This window comes from Diceros bicornis, unplaced genomic scaffold, assembly GCF_020826845.1.
Source record: "Diceros bicornis minor isolate mBicDic1 unplaced genomic scaffold, mDicBic1.mat.cur scaffold_55_ctg1, whole genome shotgun sequence".
NCBI classification, from domain to species: Eukaryota; Metazoa; Chordata; class Mammalia; order Perissodactyla; family Rhinocerotidae; genus Diceros; species Diceros bicornis.
Genome location: NW_026691429.1, coordinates 624,903 through 652,533, shown reverse-complemented (window position 1 = coordinate 652,533; position 27,631 = coordinate 624,903). Strand labels below are relative to the sequence as shown.

General features: G+C 43.4%; 1 protein-coding gene and 2 long non-coding RNA genes across 3 annotated transcripts; 2 read left to right on the top strand and 1 right to left on the bottom strand.

Annotated features, from left to right (window-relative positions):
- Window positions 1-5,419: 5,419 nt before the first annotated feature.
- On the top strand, window positions 5,420-6,287 carry LOC131403196 (uncharacterized). Its single transcript, XR_009219282.1, has 3 exons — window positions 5,420-5,515; window positions 5,807-5,842; window positions 6,213-6,287. It is a non-coding gene; the product is annotated as an uncharacterized LOC131403196 (long non-coding RNA).
- Window positions 6,288-7,735: 1,448 nt separating this feature from the next.
- On the top strand, window positions 7,736-8,479 carry LOC131403197 (mucin-16-like). The gene is made up of 2 exons (XM_058537502.1): window positions 7,736-8,078; window positions 8,428-8,479. The coding sequence occupies exons 1-2, from the start codon at window positions 7,827-7,829 to the stop codon at window positions 8,458-8,460; spliced, it is 285 nt and encodes a 94-aa protein (XP_058393485.1). The 5' UTR covers window positions 7,736-7,826; the 3' UTR covers window positions 8,461-8,479.
- Window positions 8,480-17,955: 9,476 nt separating this feature from the next.
- On the bottom strand, window positions 17,956-27,365 carry LOC131403159 (uncharacterized). The gene is made up of 3 exons (XR_009219243.1): window positions 27,284-27,365; window positions 20,402-20,449; window positions 17,956-18,056 (listed from the first exon to the last, which is right to left on the bottom strand). It is a non-coding gene; the product is annotated as an uncharacterized LOC131403159 (long non-coding RNA).
- Between the last annotated feature and the right edge of the window lie 266 nt (window positions 27,366-27,631).

Here is a 27,631-nt window from a genome sequence, read left to right as displayed (position 1 = left end):
TATGGTATTTATCCAAGAGAAACAAAAACATACCTCCACAGAATGACTCACACACAAATGTTCACAGCAGCTTTATTCACAATTACTGAACACTGGAAAGAACCCAAACGTCCATTGATAGGTGATATATCTACACTATGAAGCGCTGACTTGCTCAATGATGTGGATGAATCTCTAAGACATTATGCTGAGGAAAAGAAATCTGACATAAAAGACACAAAAGAGTAAATGCTGGAATATTTCTGTACTAGTCAGGGTTCTCCAGAGAAACAAAACCAATAGAAGAGAGAGAGAGAGATCTTAAGGAATTGGCTCATGCAGTTGTGGGGGTTGGCAAGTCCAAAATCTGTAGGACAAGCCAGCAGGCTGGAGACTCAGGTGAGAGTTGATGCTCTAGTCTTGAGTCTGAAGGCCGGACACTCAGGCAGAATTTCTATATTTCTACATTACTGTCTGGAAGAAGAATTCCTTCCACTCTGGGAAACCTCAATCTTTGCTCTTAAGTCCTTCAACTGACTGGATAAGGCCCACCCACATTATGGAGGGCCATCTGGTTTTCTCAAAATCTACTGATTTAAGTGTTAATCACATCTGAAAGATACCTTCACGGCAAAACCTAGACTGGTGTTTGACCAAACAACTAGTCCCCACAGTCTAGCCAAACTGACACATAAAGTTAGCCATCACACAGTCCAACAATAGGAAATTTTAGAGGTTGCAAACCACATATAGGGGAGAGAGGAGGAACAAATCAATGGTGGCCTAGGGTGAAGCAGAGGGAGGGATGTATCAGAAAAAGCCTCGAGGAAAGTGAGGGGGATGATGGAGATGTTCTTTATCTTGATTGTGACAGAGGTTGTCAAAACACAGCAAATTTTACATTGTGAAAGGAAGCCGTGTGTTGTATGTGAATCATCCCTCCAAAAGTTGATAAGATTGGCTCCAAAATAAAGAGTGCCCACCATTCTGCCAAGTTATTTTATTGCCCATTCTATATAAAGGGACAAAATTATTTTATGCTATACAAAGGGACCAAAAGACATGAGTTTTGAGTTTCTCCAGAGAATCGCGGTCTCTTAAATTTGTTTTCATATGGGGCTTGATCTCATTTCACAAAGATAAATACATTTGACCTTAGAAAGCTAAGATACAACCTCTAGCTATACTTCCTTAAAAATCAAGATAAAACAATAAAAATGTGTACAGTTTCTATTTCCTAATTGCACACTGACTGATAAGAAATATTTCTTGGAAACCCCTTCCTTAGCAATAATTAGAGCTCGGCCACACTCTTTTCAATCTACATTGTGTGCTGTTCTGTGAATGTGTCACAATTTGCTTTCCCACCCCCTTGGAGCAGATTCCTGGTGTTTGCAAGCCCTGCTGGACACACACGCTCCCTCTGCAGATTACTGCAGAAACTCAGTTCCACGAATGCTCTTACTTATCATTCTATCTCAAAGGCAGAAGGAACAGCTAGAAGAACTGTCACCCTAGACCTTCAGACACTCCCAGAAGTAGAACCAGAGGAAGATGTGAAAGTGCAGAAGCTTGGAGAGGAAAATAATACATCATCACATTTGCTCCCCAAGCACAGGGCCCACGGGCCAGAATTTCAGGGAAGTGGATCTGCAAGAATCTAGAGAAGAAAAAACATGAGCCTCCAGGCCTAAGCCTCTGAGAAGGAAGAGGTCCTAGAAGGAGAGGGACGTCTGAAGGGTACAGCCCAAATCAGGGACAATAAATTCTGTGAGCTTAGAGGACTGGCTTTTCTGGCAGATAGCATGAGTTTCACAGTATTAGTTTGCTAGGGCTGCTGTAACAAAATATGACAGTCTACGTGGTTTAAACAACAGACATGTATCGTCTCACCGTGCTGGAGTCTGGAATTCTGAGATAAGGTGTCAGTGGGGTTGGTTTCTCCCGAGGCCTCTCTTCTTGGCTTACAGACGGTCACCTTCTCCCTGTGTCCTCATATGGTCTCCCTTCTGTGCATGTCTGTGTCCTAATCTCCTCTTCTTATGAGGACACCACTCATATTGGATTAGGACCCACCCTAATGACCTCATTTTACCTTAATCACCACTTTAAATGCCTTGTCTCCAAATGCAGTCACATTCTAAGGTCCCGGGGGGTTAGGGCGGCAACATACCAATTTGGGGAGACGCAATTCAGCCATAACATCCGCATTCCAGATCCAACCATGTAATATGTGACCTTAACAATTGACAGTCTCTTTGACCCTCAGTTTTCTCATCTACTAAAAAATATTTGTCTACTTCACACAGTTATCTTGAGGACTAAATGAAACAATGCACGGAAAGCATTTGGCAGAGTAGGATGTACACAGTAAATATCTATCAGCTACTATCACTATTACTATACACTGCATACAAATATGTACATATATTATTTTTACAGGATATTACAATGAGGCTCTCTCTTAATTTGTCTGCAGCCCGCAAATGTGGGAGAACATAATAAGAGGAAACAAGAGAGCATTAATATTTCATCCAAGCAGAGCTTGCAAAGGAGGTGACTAATAATGAACCTTCTGATTCCTTCGCCGAAGGTTCAGCAACTGTTTCTGTAAAGGGCCAGGTAGTAAATATTTTCAACTTTGCAAGCCATAGGGTCACTGTTGCAACTCCAGTGTTATAATGTGAAAGCAGCCATAGATGTTGTGAATGGATGTGGCTGGGTGCCAATAAAACTTTATCTGTGGACAACAAAATTTGAATTTCATACACTTCTCATGTGTCATGGAATATTATTTTTCTTTTGACTTTCTTTCACCATTTAAAAATGTAAAAACCATTCACAGAAGCACTATTCCCAATAGCCAAAAGGTAAACAGAGCCTAGATGTCTATCAATGGATGAATGAATAATCAAAATGTGACATAGCTATATATTGGAATATTATGCAGCCATGGAAAGGAGTGAAGCAATCCACAAACAAAATACAGGAAGATTGGCAACAGATGTTAGCTCAGGGTGAATCTTCCTCAGAAAATGAAAAAATATATATATATATTTGTTAAATGCCCAATAATCTAAAACATTCTAGTTATTAGAAAATTAGTTAAAAGTCACAGCTGTTACCAACAGGTATCTGATTATCTCCAGACTTCATGCTCCTTATGCAGGGAGAATTGTAGTCCTGGATTTAGGAAGAGCCCTCAGGAGAGAGAGGCTTTCTGTTGTTTTCACTGCACTCCCTGCCCAGAGAATGAGATTTCCAATGAGACAGGTGAGTATATGCCTTACAGAGACTTTCTCTACCTCTCTGTTATGTCCGTTATTCATCCGAGGAAATATTCTGGATGAGAACTGCAGAGTTGAAATGCTTCCTTAGTCAATTTAGTAATTGACTATTATAACAGGCCACTCTCCTTCTTGAATTAAGTTCATGTATCCTAAATAAAAATCAAATCAGCATTCCAAATCCAGATATATTTTATAAGAAGGCCATATCATGACTAAGCTTGGGTCATGCCATGTAATTCAGTACTCTAGTCCCTGAAAAGGGAGAAATAATAACCTCGATAACTGCAGAAAAGGACATTTAATTAAATTCAACACCATTCGTGTATTAAAAAATAAACAGCAACAACAAAAACAACTCTTACAAAATCAGGAATAGAAGGGAACTCTGTCAATCTCATAAAGAGTATTTACAGAGTCAAACTTTATGGTGCAGTGTTGAAATCAAGGATAAGAGAAGAACGTTCATTATCATTGCTACTACGAAACACACACTGGAGGCCCTGCTTAATGCAATATTGGCAGGAAATGATACAAAAGGAATGATTTATTGGAAAGGATGAAATAAAACTGACATTATCTTCAGCCGCTCCTCGGCTCAGCGGTTCGGGTTCGTCTCTCTCCGATTTCGCGGCCACAGTTCGGCTCTTTCCGTCTCTCCCCGCCAGGTCCCGGGCTCCGCCCACAGCCTGGTCCCGCCCACAGCCCCGCCTCTTTAACTGGTTTCCACCCACAGCCCCGCCCCTAGACCTGGTCCCTGTCCCTGGTGCTGACCCAGCCCGAGGCCCGGCCTCACATTAACTCTAGAAACTAGACACCTCCCCCGAGGCTGGGGTGCGCGGCCCCGCCCTGCCCCGCCCCTCACGCCGCCTCAACCCGGAGCCCCCAAACGTCCGTCCTCCCCGAACTTCCCTCCTCCCAGAACGCCCACCCGAGACCGGAAGCGGAAGCGCGGGCGGCGCCGTGGATGGAGCGGGAGGTCTGCGCGGTGTGTCCAGTCTTCTCGGCGCGGACCGCATTCCCGTGGCCCTTCGGCCGAAGGGGCGAGGCGCGGTGAGTTGCGGGCGGTCCCGTCTCCGGTCGCGGTCCAGGGAGGGGCCTGGGCCGCGGGCAGCCCCGTCACGGCCCGGCGTCCCTCTGTCCCCCCGAGCCCCGTGTCCCCCGGGCTGTTCGTCAGGGCGCCCGAGGCTTCTGTTCCTCCCGGCTCCGGGCGCCGCCGGCCCCTCCTCAGAGTCTCCGTCACCGTCCTCCGTGTGATTTTGTCCCCAGGGGTCTTATCCGCGTCTGGAGGGTTAGACTGGAGTGAGGGTGTGGGAGTGTGTTCAAGAGAGCGTTTCAGACAGAGGGACCCGCATGAGGACACCCCTTGAAGCAGAGAGCCTGGTGTGTCCATGAACTGAGAAGAGGGATGGCTGAGCCGAGTCAACACAGGGGGAGGGGTGTGAGCCACGCCGGCGAGGGGGGACAGGCAGGACCAGATCAGGGGTGACTTGGGATTCTGTTCTAAGACCAGTGGGAAGACTCTGGAGAGATGCGAGTAGAAGAATGATGTGATTAGCGTTTGGTCTAAGCACGTTGGTTCAAATGGACTTCATGGTTAAGAATGTAGACTTAATAGGCAAGATGGGAGGTGCTGGGAATAAGATTAGGAATAAGATGATTGTTCCCTAGGCCTGGGTGATGGCTGTGGAGTAGGAAAGAAGTAGAAAGAAAAGACCTCGGAGTGGAGAACCGAGAGAACGTAACGGTACTTTCTTGCCTGGATGTGTCAGATGGCACAGGGCAGTGACTGTGCTCCTCGCTGCTGTCCGTGCAGACCTGCAGGCGCCCCCTCACCCAGGTCTGTGTGTTCACCCATCTTTGTCACTCACAGGCCCCCCTCCACATCCTAAAGGAAGTCAGGCCTTATTTGTGAGGGGGTTGTCTCACATGGGAGACACCGAGGAGAGCCTCTCCAGACATCAGAGCAGCCCCTTCAGCCTCTCCCTCAGCCTCCTCCCTTCCCCTCTCTCGCTTTCCACACCCAGAAGGACCCCTGCTCAGTATTCCATGTCCCCAGGTTCTCCCTCCCCCAGGCTTGAGAAGGGTGGGGCAGCCACTGGGGTGGACATCATCTGCACCTTCCACTCTGACCCCCGCTGGTCCCAGGCTGGACGGAGAGCGACTCTACTGTGAGCTGAGCCATGAGACCCAGGGCGTCACCCACCTGGGCTCCCTCACCCTGGACGGGGACAGCCTCTACGTCAGTGGTGAGGGGCTGTGCTACAGCCACACTCTCTCTCCCAGTCAGAGTTCTGTGTTGCCTCCGTTGCTCTAAAGTGAGCTATGATCCATCTCTCTATGCTCCTGGTCTGGGATCAGTCTTCTCATCACTGTGTGATCACTGGGTCCAGCCACCTTCCACCTCGTTGCCTCCCCCCTGAACACCACTCCCCACTTCCCCTCTGCTTTCCCCACAAAGCTCCCTACATCCACCCTCTCCCTTAATCCTTTATGTTCACCCCAGCTCTTGCTCAGCTCCTCTCGCCTTCTCTCCACAGATTACACCTATGGAGCCGCAGCCCCGACTACCACCAGTGAGTATTCCTGGCCCTGACGTCCTGGGTCCCGTCCGCATTTGGGGTTGGGGAGCACTTGTTCTCCTTCACCCGCTGTCCTTGGTGAGGGAAGCACCTGGAAGGGCCCTAATTCATCCCTTCTCTCCCTCCCGGGTTCTGGTGGAGAGTCCCAGCCCAGGGTGAGAAAGCCTTAGACACAGACGTGTTCTCCACCACATTCTGACCCCACGTGGTTTTCACTTTAATTCTCCTGAAGCCCTGCCCTTGGTCCTCCTTTTCCAGGTGTCCCATCCGTCTGTCCAGTTTTCTGCCCGTCCATCTGCCTCTCCTCCGAGTTCAGTCTCTCTTGTTCACCTATCTCTCTCTCTTGGGCTCCTCTCATCCACAGGCTTGCTCATCCCTCTACTCACACAGTCACCCGTCCCCTCACTCTCATTTATGCTTCACCTGTGAATGGTGGTCCTGGCACAGCCACTGCTGGAGCCCGGGTGAGCCTGGGGGCTCCTCCCACTCTGTCCCTCCCTGATGACAGCCCTCGCCACAGCTCCCGAGCCAGCCACCACGTCCCTGCATACTTCATCATCACCTGTGCCACCAGAAGCCACCACAGGTATCTGGGGGCCCCTTTTCCTTCCCAAGAGAAGCTCTCCAGCCCCACTCCTCCACCAGCCAGTTGTGATCCAGGAGCTGCGAAGCCAGGGTGTGAAATTCTGGTTTTAGGGCAATCATGCTGATCACAAAGATTATACCGACGGTTCAGTCTCAGGCCAGCCCTCAGAGAGCCCCGAGTCTTGTGAAATTAACACACCATTATAGTACAATGTGGGAGGTTTCGGGGAGAGGCGCCTGGCATAATTTGGAGGGGAAGAGCTTGCTAGAGAAAGTTTCACCAGAATGGAGTCTTTAAGAATAAGTAGGAGGGACCCTGGCAACTAGAGGATGAAGGGTTTTCCTGGCAGAGAGGATTCCATGATCAAAGGCTCCGGCCAGAAACAACATGCCCTATGGGGAGAATTGAAATGAATTTGGGTTGCGTGAAGCATGGAGTTTAACCCGCAGTACATGGATAAAATGAGACTGAAAGGTCAGCAGGAGCCAGATTGAGTAGAGCCTTGAGTGCCAGGTCAAGAAGGTTGAACTAAACACTGAAGGCCATAGGGAGCCATGGGTGGTACTAGAGCAGTGGTGGCCCTAGTGAGGTATTCATTTCAGAAAGATTCTTCTAGTAGTCCATGTAGAACATCCTTTAGACAGAGCATCCAGTGAGCCTGCTGGGGTGTTGGTCCGGGTGAAGGAAGTTAAGACCTGAGCTGGGACAGGGATGGAGAGGGAGTGTATGTGAGGACCGGTGCGCAACTGGAATTGGTGTTACTGGGAGGGAGGAGGAGCTGAGCAGATGTGCTGGTTCTGACCTGGGTGACCACACGGGTGGGTGGTGGTGACACTGGGAGAGAAGACGACAGATGATAATGAGTGCAGGACTCTGGTGTGGTCTCAGGCCAGCTCTCAGTGCTGGCCATCGCTCTCCCTCTCGTCTTGCAGCTTTGGGGCACAACCTGAAGTCCCTCACAGTCACCTTCCCCATCTCCACCCTCCAGTATTCATCAGACAGGAGCAATGGCTCAGCCACGTTCAACTCCACTGAGAGGGTCCTGCAGAGCCTGGGGAGACCCTGGTTCCAGCAGCTCCTGTTGGGTTAAATCCCACCCAGCCCCTCCCCCACTCCCTGTCCCTCCTGCTCCTCCTCCTCCTCCTTCCTCCCCAGCTGGATCCTTGTTCAAGAAGAGCAGCCTGGGCCTCTTCTCCTTGAGTTGCAGACTGGTCTCCCTCAGGTGAGACCCTCCTCTGAGTATTTGCCCCTAATGACCACTTTTGTGACCACCCCTCTCTCAGTCTCCCCCCTGTCCTCCCATTTCCTCCTTCCTGTTCTGGCCCCCACCCCAGAGGTTTCAGGACCTCTCTCTAGAGTCCCCACATCCCTCTCTCCCCAGGCCTGAAAAGGATGGGGAAGCCAGCAGTGTGGACACCGTCTGCACCTACCATCCTGACCCCGTGGGCCTCCATGCCTCTGTGCTGGGAGTGGAGAGTCTCCACCTGTCTGCTTTTCCTCTCAGTGGCTCCAGGCTCTGCAGCCCAGAGTTTATCCATCCAGAGAGAGCACCAGCTACATTTCCACATCATCAGCTGGAACCTCAGCAACCCGGAGCCCACATCCTCGGAGTACACCGCCCTGCTGAGGGACACCCAGGACCAGGTGGGGTCTCCCCTGTCCCGTCTCTCCTTGCCCTGAGGGCACCCTCATTCCTCCGTCGGACTTACATCTGTTACGTGATTGTTTCAACCCTTCACTTTCCCTGTGTGCCTGGGTTCTCTCAGTGTCCAGAGGTGATGTCCTAGCTGCCTTCCCCATTTCTCACATGGGTAAACTGAATCTCAGAAAGGGGATTTTTGTGCCTAAGGTCACACAGTGAGTTAGGGGCAGAGCCAGGATTTGAAGTCAGGTCTCCCTTGCCCCAAGGTCTGTGATCTTTCACTGGCTCCAGTGGCCCCCTGCGTCTCCAGGAGACCTCCATCTCACCCACTCTCCCTTGCGTTTGTTCTAGGTCACCAAGCTCTACAGAGGCAGCCAGCTATGAGACATATTTCACTCCTGCCTGGTCACCGACTTGATGTGGGTTGAGGAGATTGGAAGCATTGGCTGAGCAGGTGGCTGATGGCTCTGAGCTCCTGTGACACATCCTTGATCTGGAAGTCACTGACATGGTGGCCATTCTGCCCCACATCCCTGTCAGCTAATCCTACCATCTCCTTCCATAGATTTTCGGGGGTTGAGAAAAGCATTAACATTTGGGGCCACCAACCTCCAGCATCCTCCTCCTCCTCCTCTTCTGGAAAGGTTCAACAAATATTAGCGGTCTAACTGTGCTCTCCAATATTGGAGCCACTAACCAGATGGGGCAATTTAAATTTATTATACACGTATTGGGATACGATGCACATATTGTGTGTGGGGGGGTGGTATTTTTTAGGTTTTTCTAGATACAATATCTTCTCATCTGCAAAACAAATAGTTTTACGTCTTCCCTTCCAATCTGGGTTTCTTTTATTCCTTTTTCTTGCCTAATTGCCCTCATCAGAGCCTCTGGTGCCTGTGATTAACATGTGAGATGAGGGAAGACATCAATGTCTTGTCCCTGGTCTTAGGGGGAAATTTTCAGTCTTTCACCATTGAATATGGTGTTAGCCGTGGGTTTTTCATCGATGCTGTTTATAGGTTGAGAAAGTTTTTTCTATTCCTAATTTGTTGAGTGTTTTCTTTTTTAGGCATGAAGGGCACTGTATTTTGTGAAATTCTTTTCTGTATATGTGGTCGAGATTGCGTGGTATTGGCCGTTATTCTATTAATATGGTGTATTACATAATCAAGTTTTCAGATATTAACCCAACCCTTCAACTAGAGGTGAGAGATTAAGATGTTCTCAAGTCTTTCCTGGGCGTGCCACAGGCCTGAGCCCTTGTGGCCTTCTGGATGCCCGGAAATACCCTGGAGATTTTCAAAGCCCCCTGTGGACATCTCATTCCCCCAATTTTTCTTCTAAGTTGTTGGCTCACCTCTTGCCTGCCTCAGCTGGTATCACTCCCTCAGGCAACTACAATAGAAAACAATTAGCCCTGATTGTTTTTAGCAAGTGCCCTGGGGACAGACTTTCCTCCCTGGGCAAGCTCTGAGTCTAGTAACAACAAGCCCTGAACATGGGGCGTTTTCGGGGAGCTGCCAGGCAGGTCAGCTAGTTGCAGTTGGGTGGGGAGGGGTCTTTTCAGAGCTCCACACCCATTATGGCTGCTGTGCTGCGGGTTGTCTCAGCCACCATGGTTCTGAGACTGACGGTTTTCAAAGTTATGGAGGATATTGTGAGAGCAGGATGGGAATAGTGCAAGTTATAATGCCACAAAGTTTGCTCCCTTTATCAAGATTCCACCATGTTTCTTCACTAAACCCTCCTCAGATTCTTGCAAGCCTTTGATTAATTTCTAGACTTCTGAAAAGTTGATTTCGACCATTTTTACCAGTGTTCTCATTGTTTTTATGCATTTGAAGACGTCCTTACTCCAAAGTTTCAAAAATGTTCTCCCTGTGGTTATTTATTTATCAATTAATTACTTTAAATGAAATTACATGAGAAATTCAGTTCCTCACTCACACACACTAGCCACATTTTAAGTGCTTGATAACAACATGGGGCTAACAATGAGTGTATTTGGTAGTGCAGGCAAATGTTGACATTATTGCAGAAAGTTCTCTTGGACAGGACCCAGAAGCAGAGAATCTAGAATCAGGGTAGAATTCCAGACACCCTTGTTCATCCCTTGTGTCCTTCCAGGTCGGTCCCCCATGGTAACCACACTGCAGTGGACTCACTGTGTACCCAGCCGCCTTGGCACAGAGACTGGATAGAGTTGCCATCTATGAGGAATTCCTGCGGCTGACCAGAAGGGTACCCAGCTGCAGAACTTGACCCTGGACGGAAAGAATGTCCTTGTGGATGGTAAGGCTCCCTGGTCATTGGGGAAGAAAGTGAGGCCTTTCTAGGGACTCTGTAGGCCTGGGGCTGAGAGAACACTGAACTTCCTCAGGCTGGCAGGAGGTGGCATAGTCCCCCAGTCTTTAGCCACCATTGAGAGAGAGAAAAGCACACCAGTGTAGTATGGGAGGCCCTCAACTTCTCCTAAACAGCTCAGTGACCTCAAGCTAGTCACCTCCCCTCTCCGGACTTTTGTTTCCTTATCTCTGCACTGAGAGCCACTGGGCCCGATGGTCAATGAGGGCCTCCAGCTGTGTGTGAAGCAGACTTACAGGTTTGGGGGTGGATGTGGTTTCTGATCCACAGGCTATAGTTTGCCAAGTCCCGCTCTAGATGAGCACCAATGCACTAGAACTTTCTGCAGTGGTGGAATGTTCTGTATCTGTGCTGTCCAGTGCATAGCTGCATGTGGCTGTTGAGTGCTCGAAAGATGGTATTGTGACTGGTCTTTATTGTTACTGATTTTTAATGTTACTGAGGTTAGAATTTTTATTTTATTTAACTAAAATTAATTTTAATTCAAAAAGAGACTTGTTGCTGCTGCATATCAGACAGCACACCTCTAAGAGGTTGTCTGGGTAGAGGCACAAGTAGGGGGACCTGCACCCCTCCCCCCATGCCCACTCCCTCCTGGAGTTTATGTTGTTGCTGGCAATAACAAGAATAGAGAATTGAAACTTATCAATTATTTGATCTGAACAAACTCATATTTTTAGGGGGTAACCAGAGAAGACTTCCTGCAGGAAATTACATTGTAGGTTAATCCTAGAAAATGAATATTAAGCAAATAGATAAAGGAGAAGGGGATGATGTGTTTCTAGGCACGGAAGAACAATTTTGAGTGGGAATTTACGAATTTAGAGAGATCACATAGGCTTGCCAACTGTGATGACCCATTCTCCCCCCAGCCATCATAAGATAGTCCAACCCAAATTCAGTCCTCTGTGCCCAGAGGTATTAATTTAGTTTAATTTATTACACTTTTGTTCTGTGATAATGGCCTTGAATTTTGTAGCAAAGTGTGCTCACTTTTTAGAGATGGAAAGTAAAATGGGGTGAAACATGATGATGTCTACTTGACTTTAATATTTCATTGAAAACATGGGATGAATCAAGGGCGGCAAGTGTTAATAATTTATACATTGATGAAATATTGTTTTAATTGGATGGAATATGCATTGTTAAATCTAGATGATGGATGTTTATGAGACTGTTCCCTTTATTTTTCTGTGTCTAAAAAGTTTTATTAAAAAGAGTGAAACACACTCACATGCATTCTCCATTTCATTCACTTCCAGAATATTCTCCCAACAGAAATGACACCTTGACTGAGAAGCATGGTAAACCTGCAGAAAACCCAGGCCCACGGTAGGGGGCGAGTATCTTGATGCTGTGCCTCATCGAAGAGAACTATGCGCACAGGGTCTTGGATGATGAGGAAAGTTGGCCAACCCTTGTCAAGGACGGTTGAGGCACAGTGGGGTCAGCAGGAGCCCTGGGGCGATGACAGGAGGTGGCTCACCCCACCACTTGTCTCCCCAGACCTCTCCTTCTGGGCCCTCATCCTCATCTGCTGGCGGGCTTCCTGGTGCTCATCACAGGCCTGATCTGCTGTCTCCTGGTAAGCCATGACGTGTTGATTGTCTTCTTACCATTGGGTTGTAAGAGCTCTTTATATATTATAAGTACACGTCCTTTTCTAGGGATATGTTTTGCAGATGTTTTCTCCCAGTCTGTGTGTGGCTTGCCTTCTCCTTCACAACATGAGTCATTGGGGAAATATAAGTGACAGTCATCATGAGATTCTACCACACTTGAGAATGGCTAAAATTAAAAAGACTGACTATAGCAAGTGTTGTTGAAGATGTCAAGTCACTGAAACTCTCATAGAGTGCTGGTGAAAAATAGCTTGGATGCGTCTTTAATAATTACATACGTCTATCCAGCCATTCCTCTCCTAGGAATCCATGCAAGGGAAATAAACTCATATGTCTATACACAGACTTGTACACACATGTTGATAACAACCTATTTATTCTAGACAAAAATGGAAAACAAACAAAATGTCCATCTACTGGTTAACAGATACACAAAGTGTGGTATATCCCCATGGTGGAATACTATTCAACCATAAAAAAGAATGAATTATTTTTTTTCTTTTTTAATTATTTTATTGAAATTATAAAGGGTTTTAACATTGTGTAATTTCGGGTGTTCATTATTATTTGTGAATTTCTTTATAGACTGCATCATGCTCACCACCAGTAGTCTAACTATTATCCATCACCATGCATATGTGCCCCTTTAACTCTTTCACTCAATGCCCAGCCCCCATCCCCTCTGGTAACCACTGATTTGTTCTCTTTATCCCTGTATATGTTTATCTTCTGCGTATGAGTGAAATCATGCATGTTTGATTTTGTCTGGCTTATTTCATTTAACATCCTACCCTCAAGGTCCATCCAGGTTGTTGCAAACACGATGATCTTGTCTTTTTTTTCTGGCTGAGTAGTATTCCATTGTATATAATACATACCACCTCTTCTTGATCCATTCATCTGTAGCAGGGCGCTTGGGTTGCTTCCATGTCTTGGCTATTGTGAATAATGCTGCAGTGAACACAGGGCTGCATAAATCTCTTTGAATTGTTGATTTCAATTTCTTTGGATAAATACCCAGTAGTGGGATAACTGGAAGGTATGCTATTTCTATTTTTAATTTTTTGAGAACTCTCCATAGTGTTGTCCCTAGTGGCTGCATCAGTTTGCATTCCCACCAGCAGTGTGTGAGGGTACCCTTTTCTCCTTATCCTCTCCAACATTTCGTACTTTTTGTCTTGGGAATTATAGTTGTTGTGACAGGTATAAGGTGATCTCTCATTGTAGTTTTGATTTGAATATCCCTAATAATTAGTGATGTTTTACATCTTTTCATGTGTCTGTTGGCCTTCTGTATATCTTCTTTGGAAAAATGTCTGTTCATATCCTCTGCCCATTTTTAGATTGGATTATCTGTTTTTTTATTGTTGGGTTGTATGAGTTGTTTATATATTTTGGAGATTAACCCCTTGTCAGATATATGATTTGCAAATATTTTCTCCCAGTTGGTGGGTTGTCTTTCCTTTTTTTTTTTTTTTTTTTTTTGGTGAAGAAGATCAGCCCTGAGCTAACATCCATGGTAATCCTCCTCTTTTTTTCTGAGGAAGACTGGCTCTGAGCTAACATCTATTGCCAATCCTCCTCCTTTTTTTTTCCCCCAAAGTCCCAGTTGATAGTTGTATGTCATAGTTGCACATCCTTCTAGTTGCTGTATGTGGGACGCGGCCGCAGCATGGTTGGAAAAGTGGTGCGTTTGTGCGCGTCCGGGATCCGAACCTGGGCCGCCAGTACTGGAGCGTGCACACTTAACCACTAAGGCTCGGGGCCGACCCTGTCTTTTCATTTTGTCCATCGTTTCCTTTGCCTTGCAGAAGGCTTTTAGTCTCATGTAGTCCCATTTGTATATTTTTTCTTTTCTTTCCCTTGCCTGAGTAGACATGGTATTGGAAAAGATGCTGCTAAGACCGATGTCAAAGACTGAACTGCGTATATTTTCTTCTAGGAGTTTTATGGTTTCAAGTGTTAGATTCAAGTCTTTTATCCATTTCGAGTTAATTTTTGTGTATGGTGGAAGATAATGATCTACTTTCATTCTTTTGCATGTGGCTGTCCAGTTTTCCCAACAGCATTTATTGAAGAGACTTTCCTTTCTCCATTGTATGATCTTGGCTCCTTTGTCAGAGATTAACTGACCACAGATGTGTAGTTTTCTTTCTGGGCTTTCAGTTCTGTTCCATTGATCTATGAGTCTGCTTTTGTGCCAGTACCATGCCATTTTGATTACTATAGCTATGTAATATATTTTCAAGTTAGGATTGTGATGCCTCCAGCTTTGTTCTTTCTTTTCAGGATTGCTTTGGCTGTTCGAGGTCTTTTGTTATTCCATATATATTTTAGGATTCTGTGTTCTATTTCTGTGAAGAATGTCATTGGAATTCTGATTGGGATGGCATTGAATCTGTAGATTACTTTAGGTAATATGGCCTTTTTAACTGTGTTTATTCTTCCAATCCATGTGCATGGAATATCTTCCCATTACTTCAGGTCATCATTGATTTCTTTCAATAATGTCTTATAGTTTTCATTGTATAGGTCTTTAACCTCTTTGGTTAAATTTATCCCTAGAGATTTTTTTCTTTTTGTTGCAATTGTAAGTGGGATTGTATTCTTGAGTTCTCTTTCTGTTAGTTCATTATTAGAGTAGAAATGCAACTGATTGTGGTAAGTTGATTTTGTACGCTGCAACTTTGCTGTAGTAGTTGATTATTTCTAATAGTTTTCTGATGGATTCTTTATGGTTTTTTCTATTTACAATCATGTCATCTGCAAACAGCAAGAGTTTCATTTCTTCCTTTCCAATTTGGATTCCTTTTATTTCTTTTTCCAGCCTAATTGCTCTGGACAAAACCTCCAGTACTATGTTGAATGGGATATGTCCTCTTGGTGGAAAGTCCCCTTTAGCATTATATACTGCCCCTCTTTGTCTCTCATAGTCTTTTTTATCTTGAAGTCTGCTTTGTCTGATATGAGTATGGCAACACCTACTTTCTTTTATTTGCCATTTTCTTGGAGTATTGTCTCCCATCCATTCATTCTGAGCCTGTTTGTTTTTAGAGCTGATATGTGTTTCCTGGCAGCAACATATCATTGGGTCTTGTTTTCTAATCCACCCCACCACTCTGTGTCTGTTGATTGGAGAATTCAATCGATTTACATTTAGAGTGATTATTGATACATGAGGGCTTAATCCCACCTAATCTATATTTCCATTGTTCCTCTTCCTTTGTGTTTCTGACTACCATTTCATTTTGGGGGTTTTCTGTGGTAGTTTTCTCTATTTTTACGATCTATGGCTCTGCTCTGATTTTTTGTTTGCTGGTTACTCTGAGGTTTGTATGAAGATCTCATAGATGAGACAGTCCATCTTCTGATAGCCTCTTATCTCCATTAGCCTAAGCAGGTTCCATTCCTTTCCTCTTCTCCTTCTGAGTTATTGTTGTCACAAGTTATTCATTTTTGTGTTGTGCGGTTGTGACTAAGTTGAAGTGTTTATAGTTACTTTTGATGCCTTCCTTCCCTTCTTCTTTTAAGTTATAATTAAGTATTTGCTACCCTGTTGTGAAACAGAGCTGTAGCTTTCTGATTTTGTCTATTTATCTCTTTGATCAAAGCTTTGTAGACATTTGCCTTCTTTTTGTTTCAGGTATGAGGGCGTTCTTGATCATTGCTTGTATGGGAGATCTCGTGGCGATGAATTCCCTCAGCCTTTGTTTATCTGGGAAAACTTGTATTTCTCCATTGTATCATAAGGATCATTTCACTGGATAGAGTATTCTTGGCTGAAAGTTTTTTTCTTTCAGTATTTTTAATATATCATTCCATTCTTTCCTTGCCTGTAAAGTTTCTGCCAAGAAATATGCTGAAGGCCTGATAGGGGTTCCTTTGTAGGTTATTTTCTTCTGTCTTGCTTCCCTTCAGATTTTTTCTTTGTCATTGTCTTTTGCCAATTTTACTATTATACGCCTTGGAGAAGGTCTTTAAGCATTGATGTAATTAGGCGTTCTGTTGGCTTCATGTATTTTTAAGTCCGGTTCTTGCCCAGGGTTGAGAAGTTCTCAGCTATTATTTCTTTGAACAAGCTCTCTGCTCCTTTCTCCCTCTTTTCTCCCTCTGGAATACATATAATTCTTAGGTTGCTTTTATAATTGCGTCATATATTTCTCCAAGAATTCCTTCATTTTCTAAAAATCTGAGTCCTTTCTCCTCGTCCACTAGAAGCATTTCTATATTTCTATCCTCTAAATCACTTATTCTTTCAACCTGATATCAGCTCTATTTTGTAAGGATTCTAGATTCTTTTTTATCTCATTAATTATGTTCTTTATATCCAGAATTTCTGCTTGTTTTTTTTTTTTTTAATAGCTTCAGTCTCTTTGATGAAGTATTCCTTTTCCTCATTAATTTTATTCCTGAGTTCATCGAACTGTCTGAACATTCTTGTAACTTGGTGAGTTTCTTTATGACAGTTATTTTGAATTCTCTGTCATTTAGATTGTAAATTTCTGTGACTTCAAGGTTGGTTTCTGGAGATTTGTCATTTCCTTCTGCTCTGAATTGTTACTATAGTTTCTTATGGTGTTTGATGAACTTATCTTTTGCCTGCGTATTTGTGGTAGTATCAGGTCGCAGACTGGTGAGGGTGGGCCTCTTTACATAGTCTATGGAATTGAATGCTAATCTCTTCCACAAACAGCCATGTGAACACATCCAGAAATAATGCTTAACTAGCTTTCTGGGCATCCCTTAGCTCTGTCAAGTTGACACCTGAAATTAACCAAAAAGGGTCAAGTTACAGAAGTGAGATGGGGGGATCTTTCACTGGGTCAGGAAGGGAAAGGACTGAGGTGGTTTTGGAAGGATCTGGAATTTTCTGGACTTTCTTGAAGAGCTTTGATAGAGCAGTCTTAGCAGTCATGGGGAAGGAAGCCTATTTCAGAGGGTCAAAGAGTGACTGAGAAACGGAAGGGCAGAGAGGGAGTGGAGGTGGACAGCTGTGCCTTGTGCCTCCTGACAATGGCCTCTGGATTTAACACAGTGATGGCTCCCTCCCGGATCCCACAGCTTTGGTGTGGGGCTGACTCCTCCCGAGGACTAGGGTGTTCTAATTCCTCAGTGTGAGCTACTCTGCATATTCCAAATCCCCAATGTCCTAGCAATGGGGTGTCAAATGGCCCTCTCTGGTCCAGCAGGATCCAGGCACAGGACCCTTTATGGGACAGGAGGAGGAGCCGGGTGTACACGGGGTTCTTACCTGCCAGACCTGGAGTTCTGGGGAGTGGAGCTGAGCGAGGTCACAGCGTAGGAGCCGCTGACAGGGTTTGAGGCCACCTGGGAGGAGAGCAGAGTAGGGTGGGCATCAGGGACGGTCAGGACAAGACCTGCCCCCTCATTTGTATGCTGCATCTCTGTGCCTGGACACAATCTGCTCCTCAAGTCTCGTTACCAAGAGCTGATTTCTTCCCTCATCGAATCTTTTCTTCCTTCTTCTTATATTGTTAAATTATTTTAAGTTAAATTTCGCTGGGTTTTCTCTCCCATACATTTAAAATTATTCCTTACTGATTCTTAGATGGAGACTATGATTTCAGTGAGTTACAATGAGAAATGAAGGAGTTCAGGGGTGATAACTGTGGACCTGAGAAATTTAAATGATGGCATCGGGCATGGTCCATGATCTTCAGGACAGCCGTATGATAAGCCACATGATAATCAGAATTTTTAAGACAAGGTACTGTTAGGTTTTATGGTTTGAGTGAGAACAAAGGGAGAGGCCTACAACTGACACACAGTTTACCAACAGCAGAGAATCCTCCCTCACCTCTTCCAGCTCCTGATGGTTCCTGCTTCCCTGTCTTGTGGCAGCAGATCTCCAATCTCTGCCTATGTCTTTCACATGATCTTCTTCCCTCCATGTCTCTGTGTCCTCATCTCTTCTTATAAGGATGCCAGTCACTGAATTGAGGGCCCACTCGTTTAATCTTCTCAGCAATCCTGGAGGTAGATACTGTTGTTATCCTCATTTTATAGGGAGCCTCAGAGGGGTAAGTTAACTTGTCTAAGACTGTACAGCTAGGCAGAGGCAAAAATCAAACCCTGACCATTTGGCCTCAGCTGCCATACTGTTAGCCATCTTGCTGCACTGCCTTATAAGTGAGCATGGGTGAAAGGCTCTTCAAAAGTTGGGAGGAATTCCTGATCAGATAAAAACATCCTAGCTACATCATGTGAAATATTTCAATTATTTATTTAGATTCTGCATTTTTATCTAACTCTGGGAGCTAGTGAAATGGTCTCCCTTAGTGCTGTAATATTCCAGCTGAATCAGGTGAGCCATGAAAAGCAGAGTGCCCATCTCTAAACTGCTCACATTTCCAATAAAAGGAGCATCCATTTGAGTTGGCTTTTTTGGAGAGAAGAAATACCTTCAAGCTCCACTGAAGAAAACTTCAAGCAAGAAGACAGATGTGTGCCTAGTGTGCAGTGGCTTTGGCTGTGGATTTGAGCCATGTCAGGAGAGGTGGTGGAGCTGTGAGCGGAAGAAGCCCCACGGCAGGAGAGGCACCAGACGAAGACACCCCAGCGTTACACGGTGGGAAGAGTTCCATCCTGAGAGGGCAGCCTGCAGCTCCCAGGATCTGAGTAGTATTCATAAGACCAAGGCAGCCACTGTAGAGCCCAGGCTTATCTCCAAGGGGTGAAGTGACCCGTGTTCTGGAGGGGACACCTGGTTAAAATAAACATCCTAGCAAGGGGAAAGGAGTCATAAGACTATCCTGAAGTGCCCATATTTAAAGAGGAAATGACTTAGGTTGGAATTGCCGGGAAGCAGATCCTGAGACAAGGATTTGAGTATAAGTAGTTTATGTCGGAGGTGGTCCCAAAAATCCCAGATAGAGGAGAGAGGAAAGTGACAGGGCCGATAAAGAGTGTGACTGAGTAGGTTACCTCTGTGAGCAGCTGGAGCTCAGTCCCCTTACGGAACCTTGGAAGACTGTAGAACATGCCTCAGAGTTATTGCACACGGGGGTGGGAAAGGGAGGCGTTTACCGTTCCCCTCCCGTCTGTCACTGACTGAGTGTTGTGCCTGGCTCCACTTCTGGCAGCTGCACAGCAGCGAGGGAAGTGCTCCGGCCAGGAGGCATGGGTGCTTGTAGGAGGACACTGTGGGCATGTACTGGGGTGGTGAGGGCCCCAGGGATTTGGGCCTGGCCCTGTCATACTTGCTACAGGAAAGAACAGTAGGGGAAGGGGGTGAAGGAGTTGGATTCTTACTTAAAGTGGTCTGTATAAGCCTCAGTTTCTTATCCTTGCTAGCCCACAGTGCTTCCTTCACCAACAGTCCCCTTGAATCACTGCTCAGTTATACACAGTGCACAAGAATCTCCCTAATGTGGGGCTCTGAGCGGTTGCCCAGGTTTCTAATACCAAGCCATTGTGCCTTCACGGGGATGGTGACCCCTCAGCTCTGCCATCCTCAAAGATGTGACTTCATTTGACCCAGAGCGATGACAAGTCGAAAGGTAGTCTCTCTGTGTTCAGCTGGACCTCTTTTATCTTAATAGCTTTTAATTCATGTGTGTTTCTATTCAGAAAACAATTAGAAATTAAACTGAATACACAAACAGTTTTTCAAGTCCTGGCCCTAAAACTAGATCTGCAGGCCTGTTTTCAGGAGAGGGTAGTAACTGCTCTTCTCTCCAGGCTCGCTAGACCATGAGCTCCCGTGGGGCAGGGCCCAGGGCCCCTTCCCCTGCTACACCTGGTGAGTGAGAATGGCCCCCTGACTTCAAAGAGGGAGAGGAGACAGCTGTTCTCTTTGAGCCAGGTGTGCATGCCTCCCATTTCACATGGAGTTAGAGGGCAAATGAAGTTTGAACTCTCCACATCCTGCTTCCTTTTAGGGGTGCCTTCCAGGTGGGTAGTGGGGAATGTGGCTCAGATTTACAGCTAACACTTACATTGGTCTTACTGTGTTTCAGGTACTAAGGTCTTTATATATGTGTGTATATAAATATTTATAAATATACACACAAACATAAACATATACACACTCTCATTGCAACAACCTTACAAAGTAAGAACTATTTTTGTACCCATTTTACAGATTAAGAAACAGAGGCCAAAGAAGTTAGGTAACTTGTTCCCAGGTCACACAACTGGTCGGTAGAAGAGCAAACCTCAGCAGACTGGTTCAGAGCCTTAATTAATAAGTATATCTACTCACTTTTCAGTTACTGGAAGAAAGATTTCACTTAGGAAAATGATGAGAGGGAGCCTTTCTTTAAGGGATTTAGCTTCTCTCGTAGTCAAGAAAGAAAATAACAATAAAGTCTTACCTTTTGTGGAAATGTTTGGCTACCCAACTATCGTTCCTTTCGCCTTCTCTGTGGTGAAATTATGGGACAAGTGTGTTAGGTGTCAAGGCTCTTACAAGTGAGAAAGCTGTGTTCATACATATAGGTGCACATCTTACAGTGGAGTGATGGGGAAGAGAGGAAAAGTGAACGAGAATGGGAAAAGGAAACATAAGTCTATTTTGCACGAGGCAGATAAATTTTGTGAGTAACAGTTTCTTTTCTCCTTTTGATAGTACAAGGGATTACAGAAGCCTCCACAGGAGAACAAATATTGATTTCTTGTTCTTTAGAAGACTTTCCAAACTTTGTGTACTTATAGTCTATGAAATACTGTATTAGTAGAAAAGGACAGCCTGCTTCATATAGTCTGAAAAAAAATGTTAGTGCCTAGAACTTTTTTGGAAAGGAATCTAGCAATAACCATCACAGTTAATAGCCATATATACTTTATCCCAGCGATCCAACTTTTGGTAATCTATGCTCTAGGAATAGAAGCTCTAGTTAATTTAATAATGTTAATATAGTGAAAAAAAAATTCAATATATGAGGAAGGAATGGACAGGTGGTTAATCCAGTTTAGGAAAAAGGAGCCTGCCTGTGGATGAGATTGCTTTTTTAATTGTGGTAGAGTATGAGTTGCTTTTATCTTTACTCAGGTCTCTCAGAATTAGAAAATGGAGTTGGTGTTCTGTCTCTCTGTGGTAATTCTTTAGTGAACAGGGAACTCTAAGAGACATAGTTATATCCTGAGTCACCCTATTTGGGAATTTCCGAGCAGATACAGGGCATATTAAACTGTATTATAAAAGAATGAGCAGTTGCCTTGATATTCTCAGACACTTGTTAAGCTTCTGTTCTTTACTTGAAACCAAGACTTAACTTGTATTGTTTTGATGAAGGCAGTTGCTTTGGCCTAGAGGTATTGGGGAAAATGTTGAACAAAAAATGTTCCATCATTTTTTGAAAATCACCTACTGGTACAATTTAGGAATGCTGAATTTCTCCTGAAGCTTCTGTCTGCTTTTCTACTCTTCCCATTTACCCTACAGGGACTTGGTTTTATTTATCAGGTACAAGTTCCATTTAGAGTCTATTTTAGTAGATCTGGTTTTGTACTGGTTGTATTTAGTAAGAAATTAGACATAGACTTCAGATTCATTATTAGGGATTTTTATTTATTTTTTCAAAAAAGCTATGGTTCAGTAACACAATTTGAGTTTAAATGATTCAGTTTTGAGAATTGTAGCATAAGAAATGGGCACTGGAGTGCTTGTGTCTGGGTTTGAATCCTGTGACAGAGAGCAAATTGTTGAACCTTGCTAAATCTTGTAAGAGTGGGGATAATAATAATGATTGTTTTGAAGATTAAAAAAGGTAATAGATATCTGCTTGACATCTGGTAAGTGCTTGACAAATGTTCACTGATCTTGTCACCACCACTCTTACCACTGTCACCATCATCACCATCTTTGTTCTCCACTAGGTTAGCCATACTTTGGTCCTGGCTTCTTGCCGCTGATCTAGGATAGTGGAGAGGCCAGCTCTGGGGATAGAGAGGCTAGCTATGAATTAAAGAAATGGGAGGTAAAGCCCCCTGGTGGTAACAACTTGTAATATATTGATTTTATAGTGATTTATCCTAGAAATTAACTTAGAATACATCCTTTGAAGCCTAAATTTAATGGATCCATTTTAAAATTTAGGTAGTTCCAATGACTATTGGATTTAATGGCCAGAGACATCTCTTTGTGGCCTCAGTTGAGAAAATTTGGTTGTGTCTATAATCTATCACAGTGGCAAAAAGGAAAGAACAGTTACAAATCACATTGGTGTGGTGTCTTAGTTGTGTCAGGCTGCCATAACAAAATACTACAAACTGGGTGGCTTAAACAACAGAAATGTATTTTCTCCCTCTTCTGGAGGCTGGAAGTCCAAGAGCACGGTGCCAGCAGGGTTGGTTTCTGGTGAGGCCTCTCTCCTTGTGTTGCATGTGGCCACCCTCCTCTGTGTCCTCATATGGCCTCTCCTCTGTGCCTGTGCGTGGAGAGAGAGCGATCTCTGCTGTCTCTTCCTCTTCTAAGGACACCAGTCCTATCAGATTAGGGCTCCACCCTTATGACCTCATTTAACCTTAATTACCTCCCTAAAGGCCCTGTCACATTGGGGATTGGAGCTTCAACATAAGAATTTGGGGCCAGCACAATTCAGTTTATAACACATGGTAAAGTAAAATAATTCCTTCAGGATTGTTATATGTGTTTTTATTAAGGGATATTTTTGAAATCTTCTTAATGTAATTTAAGGACTTGTTTATGTGGAAACTAAAAAGTGATAATTATACTGTGTGAAAAGCTGAAAATTTAGTCTGACAGCTCTGTTTCCATTCTACATTCACCTTGATGCTTCCCAATTCCCTTGTCTGGGGAAAAAAATATATTAAGAAAAAATTAAAATTTCCTCAGCATATTGTAAAACGAAGTATAACAAATATTTTTTCAAAGTACAGTAGTGGTCAGGATCCTCTTGCTTTGAAAATTCCGGTTAGTAATTATTAACCGAGACATCATTACAATAATTCTAAACTTGCTGATATCTCTTTATATATGTCCCCTCTTTTCCTCCAGCAAAGAGGAATGCCTGATTGAAGAAGTTACCTTCTGTTCCTTAATAAGTATTTTCAGTTGTGTTTGTTTGCTTTGCTATCACTTTCCCCAACTCTCAATATTTTTTAAGAAATTGCAGATAGGTAACTGTGACAGGAAAAGGAAGAACTGAACTAAAATCTTTGATTATAGATTTACCTCAAGCACTCAACTACAGAAAGTAATAGGAAGGCGTAAAAAAGTTGATCATTATGTCAGATCCTTAAATTCTGATACACGGTCCTTCTTTCGGCAATAACATCTGTCTCTCAAAAACCTGTCAATTCCTAATATTATTCTAGTGTCAACAATAATGTGAAACGCGACATTCTCTCTTCAGCTTCCCTGGTTCAGAAACTGCTTTGAGAAGACACATAATTATGTTCAGAATTTTAAGATTCAAGACCACCCTATTTCCTGTTGCTACGCAAACAAACTGACAGACTATTTTAAAAAAGAAAAGAGACACCTGTCTTTGTGCCTGTTCTCGGCAAGTGGGAAATCTGCCAACCTGCAAAAGCCCAGCTTGTATTTCACTAGAGCCAATATTTTACTTTGCAAATGTTGAGCCCGTTCAAATGTAGCATTACCTTATGGTGAGCAGGAGTTAATTTTTGCAGATTTCTTGTACATTTTTTGTTATAAAAGTTTAAAGTATTGCTGGTGGGAATGTAAAATGGTACAGCCCCTTTGGAAAACAGTTTGGCAGTTTCTCAGAATGTTCAACATAGTTACCATATGACCCAGCAACTCCACACCTAGGTATATACTCAAGAGAGGTAAAAACATGCACACAAAATCTTATGTGCAAATTTCAAAGCAGCAGTATTCATAACAGCCAAAAAGTGGAAACAACTCAAATGTCCATCATCTGATAAATGGAGAAACAAAATGTGGTATATCCATGCAATGGAATATTATTTGGCCATTAAACGGAAGTACTTATAACTGCTACAGCATGGATAAACCTTGAAAACGTTATGCTGAGTGAAAAAAGCCAGTCAGGGGCTGGCCCAGTGGTGTAGTGCTTAAGTACACGTGCTCTGCTTTGGCGGCGCCGGGTTTGCAGGTTTGGATCCCAGGCACAGACCTACGCACTGCTCATCAAGCCATGCTATGGTGGCATCCCATATACAAAACAGAGGAAGATGGGGACAGATGTTAACTCAGGGCTAATCTTCCTCAGCAAAAAGAGGAAGATTGGCAACAGATGTTAGCTCAGGGCCGATCTTCCTCACCAAAAAAAAAAGAAAAAGAAAAAAGCCACTCCAAAAAGACCACCTCTTACACCTATTGTATAATTTTATTGATATGAAATGTCCAGAAGAGGCAAATCTTTAGAGACAGAAGGTAAGTGGTTGCTAGGGCTGGAGGTTGGGGAGGATGGGGAGTGATTGCTAAAGGGTATGGAGTTTCTTTCTGGAATGATGAAAATGTTCTAAAATTGATTGTGGTAATAGTGGCACAGCTTTGTGAATAAACTAAAAAACTGCTAAACTATATAGTTTAAAAAGATGAATTGTATGATCTGTGAATTATGTCTCAATAAAACTGTTTTTAACAGTTTAAATTAAGTTAAATTTGTTAAATTGGAAAAAAAAAAGCCAAGAAGACAATGTTCATTTTCCTGGCATAATCCTGTACAAACAGATTTTGGGTAATTTCTTTTTCCTGTGTTTAGATTGATCTTTACATAGGTATAAGCATACTGAATATATAATTTTTTTTTCATTTACCATATTTAAGCATTTCCCTTGATGTGACATAGTCTTCATTTGCCTCATTTTTATGACTTCCTAATCTTGCCTATTTTGTTGTCATATAGGTCGCTTCCAACTTTTCATGATTATAAGTAATGCTGCAAATGAACTTGTTTGTCCACGTAGCTTTTTTTTTCTGTTAGGTTTATTTCCTTACAATGTTTCCATGTAGAATTATAGAATCAAAGGCAACAAGGATATTTAGGACCCTTAATGTCTGACTCTTTTCCAAGAGGATTCTGCCTGTTTATTCTGCTACCAAGAATGCAAGAGCTTCTGTTTTACCTATCATTCATCAATACTGGGGGTTATAATTTTTTAAGTGAACTTTTCATTCTAGAATAATTTTAGGTTTGCAGAAAAGCTGCAAAGATAATATCAAGATTTCCCTTGAATCCCTTACTCAGTGTCCGCCATTATTAACCTGTTACATTATAGTGCCACACTTGTCAAATCTAAGAAACCAACATAGGTACATCACTATTGACTAAACTCCAGACTTTATTCAGATTTCACCAGTTTTTCTATTAATGCCTCTTTGCTGTTCCAGGACCCAGTCCAGGATTGAGTGTTATAGTTTTAATTTTAAAAAATTTAATGTAATGGGTATAAAATGATATTACATTGTTGTCAGTCTTGTTTGTTTTTGTAAGCCAAGTTTTTAAGGGAATATTTCTAACTATTTTGTGTGATAGGAGAAAGATTGGAAGTTAATTTCCCTCCCAATAAACTTAGTTTATCAGGGCTGGCCCGGTGGCACAAGCGGTTAAGTGCGCGCGCTCCGCTGCAGTGGCCCGGGGTTCGCTGGTTCGGACCCCCGGCGCGCACCAACGCACAGCTTCTCAAGCCGTGCTGTGGCAGCGTCCCATATAAAGTGGAGGAGGATGGGCATGGACGTTAGCCCAGGGCCAGTCTTCCTCAGCAAAAAGAGGAGGATTGGCAGACGTTAACTCAGGGCCCATCTTCCTCACAAAAGAAAAAAAAAAACTTACTTTATGAAAGTATTATTCCTGTCACTTGAAAACTAGAAACACACTTCTGTGGTCTTCCTGCCAAAAATGCATAACCAGAATGTAACCATGAGGAAACATCAGTCAAACACATATTGAGAGACAGTCTACAAAGTAGCCAGCCTATATTCTTAAAAAGATGTCAAGGTCAAGAATGACAAAGACAGACTGAGGAGCTGTTCCAGATTAAAAGAAATTTAAGAGACATGACCCTAGATTGGATCCTGAACCTGGAAAAAAGTTGGCTACAAAGGAGATTATTGGGCCAATTGACAAAATCTGAATGTGGACTGTGGAATGAAAAATAAGATTGTATCAATGTAAAATTTCCTGATTTTAATCATTGAACTCTGCTCATGAACGAGAATGTCCCTGTGGACATTTGGAAATACATACTGAACTGTTTAGGGGGAGAGAGGGAAGATGTCTGTAACTTACCTTCAAATGGAAAAAATAGTATGCATATATATAAACATACTCACATGCATGTATGTAGAGGGAGAGAGAATGATAAAACAAATGGGGCAAAACATAAACAATTGTTAAATCCAGCTAAAGAGTATTAGGGAAGTTTCTTGTATGATTCTTGCAACTTTTCTGTAAGTTTGAAGTTATATCAAAATAAAAAGTTACCCTTCTCCCCCTCCAAAAAAGTAGAACTTTTTTCCCTATTGAGTCTCCTAAATAATTTTCTATTTATTCCTATTGGGTCTCAGCAGATCCTCAAATACAAGTTGCCTCCTTTGATCCTTATGGGGAAATAATGCACCAGACTGATTTTTATGCATAATTAAGGGTAATCTTTTTATAACCCCTGATATATTACATGCCACTAAAATATAATGTTCTCATTAATTAGTGTATTACTAGAGTTTGTTGAGGACTCAGAGTTCCATATTCTAAAAAGTCTGGAATTCTTGGCAAAATGGCACTTAATAACTACTTGCTATCACAGAGAATTGTAACTTCTCCTGTTTTTAGGAAGTACCCACTGTTAACAGTGCTTTTTTGAATTGGTCATTGTTTTCAGTTCCTGTGGTTACGGAAGCGTTTACTGTAAGTTAAATCATGGTTTTGTGCTACTTTTGTTGATCGCACAGGTTACCATTTAGATTCTTGTTGTTTCTCTCCGCTTCTTGGCTCTCTGCATTCTTTGTCCAGTGGAAATGGGCCTGGAGTCTTCTGCCTCTCTTAGTGGGTCAGAGGAGTTTGAGAACTACTGGTTGCAAGGAGTAACTCAAGGCACTTCCTTTGGCCCTCCCAGGTGGCTTTCTCATCTCTGAGACAGGCCTACACCTTTGCTTTATGTCTTGGCCTTTAACAGACCAACAAAGAGGGAGGGACTGCTGTGTACTCCCTGAGCTGGGTTAGTAATTTCTCTGGTATTGGTTCATCAACACTCCCTAAATGGGTCTTGAAAGTGAAATATCAAAGGCCTTCCAAACTCACAAGTCTGGTCACTGATTTGCCTCAGGTCTTCACTAAATGACCGCTATTGTGTACCTACTCTGAGTCCTCACGTGCAGCCAGCTGAAGCTCAACCACAGTAGCACATCACTTGGAGCCATCTTTATAAATAACTTATTTTGAGAACAGGAAAAATGAAAGTAGTTGTTACATTAGGGTACTGGTAATAGGTGATTTTTGCCTGTTTTAAAATTTGTCTTTGTTATTATATCAGCTTTTCAATTACAAAAGGAATAGAAGACACATTGCATCACAAATACTGTTCATATTGATAAATCAGAATGTTGATTAATATAATTTTGATAATTAAACCATATGGTATAATGGAAA

Excerpts from the sequence above, each read along its gene's own strand:
- LOC131403197 (XM_058537502.1), top strand. The coding sequence starts at position 7,827 with ATGGGGAAGCCAGCAGTGTGGACACCGTCTGCACCTACCATCCTGACC. Across the intron at positions 8,079-8,427 it reads TGAGGGACACCCAGGACCAG|GTCACCAAGCTCTACAGAGG; the intron begins GTGGGGTCTCCC and ends CGTTTGTTCTAG.